General features: G+C 47.5%; 1 protein-coding gene across 3 annotated transcripts in view; it reads left to right on the top strand.

Annotated features, from left to right (window-relative positions):
• SLC24A2 (solute carrier family 24 member 2) overlaps positions 1 to 12,385 on the top strand; it is a 148,665-nt gene that overhangs the window by 122,752 nt on the left and 13,528 nt on the right. For all 3 annotated transcript variants that reach the window (XM_075280017.1, XM_075280037.1, XM_075280026.1), the window contains one exon: positions 214 to 357. In XM_075280017.1, the coding sequence (XP_075136118.1) occupies positions 214 to 357 (144 nt within the window). The remainder of the gene's footprint in view (positions 1 to 213; positions 358 to 12,385) is intronic.

Here is a 12,385-nt window from a genome sequence, read left to right on the forward strand (position 1 = left end):
ATATATATATATATATATATATATATATATATATATATATATATATATATACAATATGTTAAAGTGTACTCATCATGTTATGTCTATAATTTGGCATCATGTTTTAACAACTATTGATATAATAGAGAAATAATATTTCCATGAAAATGAGTCCCCAAAAAAGTTTCTCTCTTCTGTCTTAACATACTATTTTATATGCTAATTCCTCCTCAGGTGACAAGTGCAGAAGCTGGTGATGAAGGTGACCATCCTCTAACCTTAGCATGGCCTGCTAAAAAGCGTAAAAGAGCGGTGTACCTTGCTGTGCTACCCATTGTATTTCCTTTGTGGATTACATTACCTGATGTTCGAAATCCAGTAAGTACTTTATTTTGCAATACACAAGCATTAAGATTACTTTACCTTTTTTAGCCATCCTGCCTGAGTTGTTGAAATATCAACTGCAAAGATTTATATTACAGCAGAAACTCAGAAAACAAAGCATTTGGTCATAATTCATATCTAAAATTGCCTGAGTTCTTTATCAAACAGGGCAGGCAGGATTCTGCTGCAAATATGTGAAGCATGTTTACAGTGTTTTAAACACTTTTTGTTCTGTGCTTGACAAGGGGGTGTGGCTTAGTGGAAAGGAATGGACATAAGGTATGCCACATTGGAGGAAATTTACTATAGAGGCTGCGCCTAAATTGTGACCTAAATTAGGGTCATTGTAGAAACAGCTAGTTTTCCAAAAAGCTGACACCACCTTGCTGAACATGACACTATGAAGTATCACAATATAGACTTTGACTGTACTATGAGAGATTATTTATTATGATTGATAAAATCTAATATAAATGCTGATCAAATATTATGCAAGGTAATTTGAGAGAAAAACAAACATACAAGCTGCAGGAGAGAACAGACTCTGTGTTTTTAGATAGAGAGATAACAGACACTTTGTCAGCAAACTGCAGTTAGCAAAGCTGTAGATAACAGTGAGAGCACTCAGGTTCGCTCCCTTCCAGAGAGCAGTCACTGGTCATTTGTCATATCTTATCAGACAGGGTTCGGCTCCATGGAAACGATGTACAAATGGGGCAAATAAATTCACATAGCAGGCAAACAAAGCAGCATTGATAAAGCTATGTATTTAGAGAAACACTTTAATTTACTTAAGCTAGCAGTATAGATAGCATCCTTGAGATGCTTTAAGGTTAATTAACACTTTCCCTCCAAAGTCATTTTTTTCATGTTCATTTTTAATTCCCTGCCTTCCAATCCTCATAACTTCGTTATTTTGCCGTTCACAGAGCCATATTATGGCTTAATGTTTGCAGGACAAATTGTATTTATTTTGTATTGTACAGTGTACTGGAAAGGTGAAAAAAATTCAGAATAGGGTCAAATTGAAGAAAAACTGCATTTGTGTGTCTTTCTTACGGGTTTTATTTTTACGACGTTCACTGAACAGCCAAAATGCCATGTCACCTGTATCCTATAGGTTTTTTTTAATGTTTTAAATCCTTAAAAAAATTCTGGAAAAAAAAACTTAAAAAAACATTTCTTAGAGTTGCCATATTCACCCATAACATTTTTTATATTTCCGTGTACAGGGATGCATCTTTTTTTCAGGGTGAAATGTACTTTATGTTTAATCAAAATTTATCAAGATTTTCAAGAAAAATATAAAACAGAGAACAATGAAACATAACACATAAATCAAGAACAGGCCAGGACATTAGTCCATGAGGTATATCCGCCAAGAAGCCAATAACACAGATGTACTTTTTAGTAATTCCATTTTGTTTACTTTTATTTCAAATCTAGGGAAAGGGGGGGTGATTTTAATTTTTAGTTTTTTATTGTATTTCAGAGGGGCCAATAAAATTGTATTCCCCCTACGCCCAACAGCAGCACAAGATGGGCTATTCCTGCCCCTGTGTGCTGTTAGGACAGGTGGAACTTTTAATTAGCTAACAGAACTTTCCCCTATAAGAGGCCGAGAGACCTCCTCCCCCCTGTGTTTTTTTTCTGTCCTGTGTGACTGGACAGGTGTGGGGGGAAGGTATCTCTGCCTCTCCCCCACATCTCTTACCTGTCACTGGCATCTCCCTTCTCTCCCCCCGGGGGAGTCTGGAGCTTAGGGGCTTCATGCTGCTGTTGTGCGGTCCCTCTGGTTCTTCTCCGCCGCAGCGGCTACTGTCGCGCGGGGGGGGGGGGGGGGAACCTTCCTGTTATCCACCTCCATGTGGAATTCCTGTGCCCCGGCAGGTTCCGGTCGGGCGCTGATTGCCCATACGTCGGCTTCTACTTCTGAGTTGAGCCCGCGCATGTGCAGTAGCGATGCGGCGCGGCTCTTCCCCTGCTCTCGATGGGAGCACTATTTCTGTTCTCCCTACCTCCGGACTGAGGGGTTTCCTTAATTTACCCTTCATATCCTCCTCTCCTCCCCCAGCTGTCTTGTTTTGTGCCGTGGGCCAGGAAGTTCGGAGGGTTAGGGGACGGAGTCTTGGTTGGCCCCGCCCTCTCATTTCTCACGTTATTTAAACCTCCCTTGTCCTCAGAGCTATGCTTGTCCACATCTGTGCACAAGCTTTGCCTACTGGTGTTGCTTTGCTAGCAAGCTTTGAAGCTACCTTTGTGGTGCATCTGCCGTAGGTAGCTCGGGAATGGGGGGTACTTATTCTTGGTTGGTTTTTAACCTATATTTTGTTTTTCTACATGTCCTCCTCTTCCTCCTCTGTGGATCCCAGGAGAAAGTCAACCTCCAAGCGCAAGCACTTAGCCTGCGGGAAGTGCAAGATCTCTTTGCCTGATGCTATGAATATCAGTGCTGCTGTGGTTGCAGAGGCCCCTCCATCTGAGGACACACCTCTCCGGGATGTTGTCGGCTGGGTCAAAGAGTTTGTGGAACAGTCTATGAGGGAGGTGAAGGAGTCTATTACGCACCTAGCCAAAAGACCGCGGGTGGAGTCCCACCAGGTGTCCCTCCCCCCTCTGGAAGACCTCCACATAGTGGATGAAGTTTCCTCAGCGGAAGAAATGGAGGAAGCCACAAAACTAGAGATGAGCGAACACTAAAATGTTCGAGGTTCGAAATTCGAATCGAACAGCCGCTCACTGTTCGTGTGTTCGAACGGGTTTCGAACCCCATTATAGTCTATGGGGAACATATACTCGTTAAGGGGGAAACCCAAATCCGTGTCTGGAGGGTCACCAAGTCCACTATGACACCCCAGGAAATGATGCCAACACCTCTGGAATGACACTGGGACAGCAGGGGAAGCATGTCTGGGGGCATCTAACACACCAAAGACCCTCTATTACCCCAACATCACAGCCTAACAACTACACACTTTACACACTCAATACCACCTCTCTGACAGTAGGAAAACACCTTGAAACATGTGTATTTGGCACTTGCAGTGAGGAGAGCTTGTCACCAGCAGTGAATTTGGCCCTTGTAGTAAGTTGAGGTTGGCACCAACATTTGTTTTGAAAATCAGGGTGGATTGAGCCTCTAACCAGCAGAGTTTGGGCAAATTCATGGTGGAGGGAGCCTCTAAAAACCCCAGTTTGGACCAATTCATGGTGGAGGGAGCCTCTAAAAACCCCAGTTTGGACCAATTCATGGTGGAGGGAGCCTCTAAACAGCCCAGTTTGGGCAAATTCATGGTGGAGGGAGCCTCTAAAAACCCCCAGTTTGGACCAATTCATGGTGGAGGGAGCCTCTAAAAACCCCAGTTTGGACCAATTCATGGTGGAGGGAGCCTCTAAACAGCCCAGTTTGGGCAAATTCATGGTGGAGGGAGCCTCTAAACAGCCCAGTTTGGGCAAATTCATGGTGGAGGGAGCCTCTAAAAACCCCAGTTTGGACCAATTCATGGTGGAGGGAGCCTCTAACCAGCCCAGTTTGGGCAAATTCATGGTGGAGGGAGCCTCTAAAAACCCCAATTTGGACCAATTCATGGTGGAGGGAGCCTCTAAACAGCCCAGTTTGGGCAAATTCATGGTGGAGGGAGCCTCTAAAAACCCCAGTTTGGACCAATTCATGGTGGAGGGAGCCTCTAAAAACCCCAGTTTGGACCAATTCATGGTGGAGGGAGCCTCTAAAAAACCCAGTTTGGACCAATTCATGGTGGAGGAAGCCTCTAAACAGCCCAGTTTGGGCAAATTCATGGTGGAGGGAGCCTCTAAAAACCCCAGTTTGGACCAATTCATGGTGGAGGGAGCCTCTAAAAACCCCAGTTTGGACCAATTCATGGTGGAGGGAGCCTCTAAAAACCCCAGTTTGGACCAATTCATGGTGGAGGGAGCCTCTAAAAAACCCAGTTTGGACCAATTCATGGTGGAGGGAGCCTCTAACCAGCCCAGTTTGGACCAATTCATGGTGGAGGGAGCCTCTAAACAGCCCAGTTTGGGCAAATTCATGGTGGAGGGAGCCTCTAACCAGCCCAGTTTGGACCAATTCATGGTGGAGGGAGCCTCTAAAAACCCCAGTTTGGACCAATTCATGGTGGAGGGAGCCTCTAAAAACCCCAGTTTGGACCAATTCATGGTGGAGGGAGCCTCTAAAAACCCCAGTTTGGACCAATTCATGCTGGAGGGAGCCTCTAAACAGCCCAGTTTGGGCAAATTCATGGTGGAGGGAGCCTCTAAAAACCCCAGTTTGGACCAATTCATGGTGGAGGGAGCCTCTAAAAACCCCAATTTGGACCAATTCATGGTGGAGGGAGCCTCTAAAAACCCCAATTTGGACCAATTCATGGTGGAGGGAGCCTCTAAACAGCCCAGTTTGGACCAATTCATGGTGGAGGGAGCCTCTAAAAACCCCAGTTTGGACCAATTCATGGTGGAGGGAGCCTCTAAAAAACCCAGTTTGGACCAATTCATGGTGGAGGGAGCCTCTAAACAGCCCAGTTTGGGCAAATTCATGGTGGAGGGAGCCTCTAAAAACCCCAGTTTGGACCAATTCATGGTGGAGGGAGCCTCTAAAAACCCCAGTTTGGACCAATTCATGGTGGAGGGAGCCTCTAAAAACCCCAGTTTGGACCAATTCATGGTGGAGGGAGCCTCTAAAAAACCCAGTTTGGACCAATTCATGGTGGAGGGAGCCTCTAACCAGCCCAGTTTGGACCAATTCATGGTGGAGGGAGCCTCTAAAAACCCCAGTTTGGACCAATTCATGGTGGAGGGAGCCTCTAAACAGCCCAGTTTGGACCAATTCATGGTGGAGGGAGCCTCTAAAAACCCCAATTTGGACCAATTCATGGTGGAGGGAGCCTCTAACCAGCCCAGTTTGGACCAATTCATGGTGGAGGGAGCCTCTAACCAGCCCAGTTTGGGCAAATTCATGGTGGAGGGAGCCTCTAAAAACCCCAATTTGGACCAATTCATGGTGGAGGGAGCCTCTAAACAGCCCAGTTTGGGCAAATTCATGGTGGAGGGAGCCTCTAAAAACCCCAGTTTGGACCAATTCATGGTGGAGGGAGCCTCTAAAAACCCCAGTTTGGACCAATTCATGGTGGAGGGAGCCTCTAACCAGCAGAGTTGTGGGAAAGCAGGGTGGAGGGAGCCTCTAACCAGCAGAGTTGGTGGAAATCAGGGTGGAGGGAGCCTCTAACCAGCAGAGTTGGGGGAAATCATGTTGGAGGGAGCCTAGTATTAGCAGAATTGTGCAACGCTTATGGTGGATGAGTATGAGGATGCGGAGGAATTGGAGAGGTTGAGTACAGACATGGAGTTTCATGTTGGGGTGCTTTACACAGGTGGGCACAAAAATGAAGGCTCTATCCAGTGGTGGTTCATTTTTATCAAAGTGAGCCGGTCGGCACTCTCAGCTGACAGACGGGTGCGCTTGTCAGTGATGATGCCACCGGCTGCACTGAACACCCTCTCAGATAGGACGCTGGCGGCAGGACAGGACAGCACCTCCAAGGCATATAGGGCAAGTTCAAGCCACAGGTCCAACTTCGACACCCAATACGTGTAGGGCGCAGAGGGGTCGGAGAGGACAGGGCTGTGGTCGGAAAGGTATTCCCGCAACATGCGCCTATACTTCTCACGCCTGGTGACACTAGGACCCTCTGTGGCGGCACTTTGGCGAGGGGGTGCCATCAAGGTGTCCCAGACCTTAGACAGTGTGCCCCTCGTTTGTGTGGACCGGTGAGAACTTGGTCGCCTACTGGAGGAACTGTCCTCCCTGCCGCCAACGTCACATGCTGGAAACATCTCCATCATATTCTGCACCAATTGCCTGTGGCAAGCATTGATGCGATTGGCCCTCCCCTCTACCGGAATAAAAGACGAGATGTTGTTTTTATACCAGGGGTCAAGGATAGCAAAGATCCAGTACTGGTTGTCCTCCATGATTTTGACAATACGCTTGTCGGTTGTAAAGCACCCCAACATGAACTCAGCCATGTCTGCCACAGTGTTAGTTGGCATGACTCCTCTGGCCCCACCGGAAAGTTCAATCTCCATTTCCTCCTCATCCTCCATGTCTACCCATCCGCGCTGCAACATTGGGACGATTCGAAGTTGCCCGGAAGCCTCCTGTATCACCATCACATCATCGGACAACTCTTCTTCCTCCTCCTCCTCCTCCTCCTCCTCCACTAAACGCGATGAAGCGGACAGATGTGTGGACCTACTCTCCAGCTGTGACGGATCGGATGCTATCCCTGACTCCTCTGTGTGATCTGAGTTATCCCTGATGTCAATCAGGGATTCTCTCAGAACACACAAGAGCGGGATTGTAAGGCTCACCATCGCATCCTCAGAGCTCACCCTCCTTGTGGACTCCTCAAACACCCGTAGGATGTCACAAAGGTCTCTCATCCATGGCCACTCATGGATGAGAAACTGAGGCAGCTGACTTTGTGGCACCCTAGGGTTTTGTAGCTGGTATTCCATCAAAGGTCTCTGCTGCTCAACCACTCTATTCAACATCTGAAACGTTGAGTTCCAGCGTGTGGGGACGTCGCACAAAAGCCGGTGTTGTGGCACATGCAGGCGTTGCTGGAGAGATTTTAAGCTAGCAGCGGCTACTGTCGACTTGCGAAAGTGGGCGCACATGCGCCGCACTTTCACCAGTAGCTCTGGAACATTGGGGTAGCTCTTTAGGAAACGTTGCACCACTAGGTTGAAGACGTGGGCCAGGCATGGAACATGTTGGAGTCCGGCAAGCTCCAGAGCTGCTACCAGGTTCCGGCCGTTATCACAAACGACCATGCCTGGGCCCAGGTGCAGCGGCTCAAACCATATTGCCGTCTCATCGAGGAGGGCATCCCTCACCTTGGAGGCAGTGTGCTGTCTGTCCCCCAAGCTGATCAGCTTCAGCACAGCCTGCTGACGTCTACCAACGCCAGTGCTGCAACGTTTCCAACTCGTAGCTGGGGTCAATCTAACAGCGGAGGAGGAGGCGGTGGCGGAGGAGGAGGCGGTGGCGGAGGAGGAGGCGGTAGAGGAGGAGGAGGAGGGGGGTGTTCTTCTCGTGTCCCTGCCAGGAATGTTAGGCGGGGAGACGAGGTACACCGAGCCAGTTTGGGAAGCAGTCCCAGCCTCAACTACATTCACCCAGTGTGCCGTCAGTGAAATGTAGCGTCCCTGTCCGCATGCACTTGTCCACGCGTCGGTGGTCAAGTGGACCTTTGTGCAAAGCGCGGAACTAAGGGCCCGCCTGATGTTGAGTGACACGTGCTGGTGCAAGGCGGGGACGGCACACCGGGAGAAGTAGTGACGGCTAGGGACGGCATAGCGAGGTGCCGCAGTTGCCATCAGGTCCAGGAAGGCGGGAGTTTCAACAAGCCGGAACGCCAACATCTCCTGGGCCAGCAGTTTAGCGATGTTGGCGTTCAAGGCTTGCGCGTGTGGGTGGTTAGCAGTGTATTTCTGCCGCCGCTCCAATGTCTGAGAGATGGTGGGTTGTTGTAAAGAAGCGCCTGATGGTGCCTTTGATGGTGCAGGAGAAGGAGATAAGACAGGAACAGGGGAGGATGAGGGAGAAGTCAACAAAGTGGCGGAGGCAGATGAAGTGGTGTCCTGGCTCGTCCTCTGGAGTGCATCGCCAGCACAGTCAGCAGTGGCAGTGGCAGAGGCAGTGGCAGAGGCAGTGGCAGTGGCGTGAACGGCAGGCGGCCTTTGTCCTGCCGTTGCTGCCTGCCACTGATTCCAGTGCTTGGATTCCAAATGACGGCGCATTGAAGTGGTGGACAGGTTGCTCTTCTCAGAGCCCCTAATCAATTTCGAGAGGCAAATTGTGCAGACAACACTATATTTGTCCTCGGCGCATTCCTTGAAAAAACTCCACACCTTCGAGAAACGTGCCCTCGAGGTGGGAGTTTTTCGGGGCTGGGTACGAACTGGAACATCTTGGGAGATTCCGGGTGTGGCCTGGCTTCGCCTAAGCTGCTGACCTCTGCCTCTGCCTCTAGCTACCCTTTTTGGTGCTGCACTTGCCTCAACATCCACACTACTTTCCCCGCTTGACATCCCCCCTGTCCAGGTCGGGTCAGTGTCCTCATCATCCACCACTTCCTCTTCCAACTCCTGTCTCATCTCCTCCTCCCGCACAATGCGCCGGTCAACTGGATGCCCTGACGGCAACTGTGTCACATCATCGTCGATGAGGGTGGGTTGCTGGTCATCCACCACCAAATCGAACGGAGATGGAGGAGACTCTAGTGTTTGAGCATCTGGACACAGATGCTCCTCTGTTAGGTTCGTGGAATCGTGACGTGGAGAGGCAGGTTGAGGGACAATGAAAGGAGCGGAGAACAGCTCTGGGGAGCAGGGACAGTTGGGGTTATTGTTCTGTGAAGCTTGGGAATTTTGGGAGGAAGGAGGACAAGACTGTTGGGTAATAGGAGGAGAGGAGGCAGAGTCTGACTGGCTGCTGGACAATGTGCTGTAAGCGTTCTCTGACAGCCATTGCAAGACCTGTTCCTGGTTCTCGGGCCTACTAAGGTTTGTACCCTGCAGTTTAGTTAATGTGGCAAGCAACCCTGGCACTGTGGAGTGGCGCAATGCTTGCTGCCCCACAGGAGTAGGCACGGGACGCCCTGTGGCTTCACTGCTACCTTGCTCCCCAGAACCATTCCCCCGACCTCGCCCACGGCCTCGTCCACGTCCCTTTCCGGGAGCCTTGCGCATTTTGAATTCCCAGTTAGAAATTGGCACTATATACCAGTAGCAAAAATTGTGGGTGCACGTAACCCCAATATATTCTTTGAATTCCCAGTCAGACAATGGCACTATATACCAGTAGCAAGAAATGAGGGTATTTATAACCCCAATATATTCTTTGAATTACCAGTCAGAAACTGGCACTATATGGCAGTAGCAAGAAATGAGGGTATTTATAACCCCAATATATTCTTTGAATTCCCAGTCAGACAATGGCACTGTATACCAGTAGTAAAAATTGTGGGTGCACGTAACCCCAATATATTCTTTGAATTACCAGTCAGAAACTGGCACTATATGGCAGTAGCAAGAAATGAGGGTATTTGTAACCCCAATATATTCTTTGAATTCCCAGTCAGAAACTGGCACTGTATACCAGTAGTAAAAATTGTGGGTGCACGTAACCCCAATATATTCTTTGAATTCCCAGTCAGACAATGGCACTATATACCAGTAGCAAGAAATGAGGGTATTTATAACCCCAATATATTCTTTGAATTCCCAGTCAGAAACTGGCACTATATGGCAGTAGCAAGAAATGAGGGTATTTATAACCCCAATATATTCTTTGAATTCCCAGTCAGACAATGGCACTGTATACCAGTAGTAAAAATTGTGGGTGCACGTAACCCCAATATATTCTTTGAATTACCAGTCAGAAACTGGCACTATATGGCAGTAGCAAGAAATGAGGGTATTTGTAACCCCAATATATTCTTTGAATTACCAGTCAGAAACTGGCACTATATGGCAGTAGCAAGAAATGAGGGTATTTGTAACCCCAATATATTCTTTGAATTCCCAGTCAGAAACTGGCACTGTATACCAGTAGTAAAAATTGTGGGTGCACGTAACCCCAAAATATTCTTTGAATTCCCAGTCAGACAATGGCACTATATACCAGTAGCAAGAAATGAGGGTATTTATAACCCCAATATATTCTTTGAATTCCCAGTCAGACAATGGCACTGTATACCAGTAGTAAAAATTGTGGGTGCACGTAACCCCAATATATTCTTTGAATTCCCAGTCAGAAACTGGCACTATATGGCAGTAGCAAGAAATGAGGGTATTTATAACCCCAATATATTCTTTGAATTCCCAGTCAGACAATGGCACTGTATACCAGTAGTAAAAATTGTGGGTGCACGTAACCCCAATATATTCTTTGAATTACCAGTCAGAAACTGGCACTATATGGCAGTAGCAAGAAATGAGGGTATTTGTATTCCCAATATATTCTTTGAATTCCCAGTCAGAAACTGGCACTGTATACCAGTAGTAAAAATTGTGGGTGCACGTAACCCCAATATATTCTTTGAATTACCAGTCAGAAACTGGCACTATATGGCAGTAGCAAGAAATGAGGGTATTTGTAACCCCAATATATTCTTTGAATTCCCAGTCAGAAACTGGCACTGTATACCAGTAGTAAAAATTGTGGGTGCACGTAACCCCAATATATTCTTTGAATTACCAGTCAGAAACTGGCACTATATGGCAGTAGCAAGAAATGAGGGTATTTGTAACCCCAATATATTCTTTGAATTCCCAGTCAGAAACTGGCACTGTATACCAGTAGTAAAAATTGTGGGTGCACGTAACCCCAATATATTCTTTGAATTCCCAGTCAGAAACTGGCACTATATGGCAGTAGCAAGAAATGAGGGTATTTGTAACCCCAATATATTCTTTGAATTCCCAGTCAGAAACTGGCACTGTATACCAGTAGTAAAAATTGTGGGTGCACGTAACCCCAATATATTCTTTGAATTCCCAGTCAGAAACTGGCACTATATACCAGTAGCAAGAAATGAGGGTATTTATAACCCCAATATATTCTTTGAATTCCCAGTCAGACAATGGCACTGTATACCAGTAGTAAAAATTGTGGGTGCACGTAACCCCAATATATTCTTTGAATTCCCAGTCAGAAACTGGCACTATATGGCAGTAGCAAGAAATGAGGGTATTTGTAACCCCAATATATTCTTTGAATTCCCAGTCAGAAACTGGCACTGTATACCAGTAGTAAAAATTGTGGGTGCACGTAACCCCAATATATTCTTTGAATTCCCAGTCAGACAATGGCACTATATACCAGTAGCAAGAAATGAGGGTATTTATAACCCCAATATATTCTTTGAATTACCAGTCAGAAACTGGCACTATATGGCAGTAGCAAGAAATGAGGGTATTTATAACCCCAATATATTCTTTGAATTCCCAGTCAGAAACTGGCACTGTATACCAGTAGTAAAAATTGTGGGTGCACGTAACCCCAATATATTCTTTGAATTCCCAGTCAGACAATGGCACTATATGGCAGTAGCAAAAATAGTGGGTGTATATAGCCCCAATTCTATTGCTAGGGGACTTGCAGGGTATTTCTGGGGTGAAGGTGGGGGGGCACACCGTTGGAACGGGTATCGGGGGTATATATCGGGTATACGGGAATACACTGACAGTGTATTCCATTCAGGATCCTGGGAAAGCTGGGTTGCGGCGATTGAGCCCGTCAGTGCCACGTTACACTGACAAGCTTCTCCCTGGAATTTAGCTCTTACAAGAGCTGTTGTGGTTGTCTTCTCCTTCCTATCCTAGCCTGTCCCTGCCTACCCAGAATCTAAGCCCTAGCTAGCTGGACGGAAACCTCCGTCCTCGGTGAATTGCAAGCTCAGAATGACGCGAACCTGGGCGGCGCTGTTCTTTTAAATTAGAGGTCACATGTTTTCGGCAGCCAATGGGTTTTGCCTACTTTTCTCAACGTCACCGGTGTCGTAGTTCCTGTCCCACCTACCCTGCGCTGTTATTGGAGCAAAAAAGGCGCCAGGGAAGGTGGGAGGGGAATCGAGTAATGGCGCACTTTACCACGCGGTGTTCGATTCGATTCGAACATGCCGAACAGCCTAATATCCGATCGAACATGAGTTCGATAGAACACTGTTCGCTCATCTCTACACAAAACCCGTCTTCCCTATTGAAAAAATGCCGAGATTGATTAAAACCATCAGGTCTAAGGACTGTGACGGAGATGGGGATGAGGCAGCTAGAAGATCCAAATCCTTCAGGGCCAGCACAGATCTGGTCCATAGGATGGAGGCTGAATGGAGGCGCCAGGAGAAAGCATTTAACCCTTCCAGGCGTTTCAGGGCGCTATTTCCCGTCTCTGAAGCTCAGCAGGGCACTTGGGGGTTCCCAAATTATCCAAGCACAC

The sequence above is a fragment of the Leptodactylus fuscus genome, chromosome 1 (assembly GCF_031893055.1).
Source record: "Leptodactylus fuscus isolate aLepFus1 chromosome 1, aLepFus1.hap2, whole genome shotgun sequence".
Lineage (NCBI taxonomy): Eukaryota > Metazoa > Chordata > Amphibia > Anura > Leptodactylidae > Leptodactylus > Leptodactylus fuscus.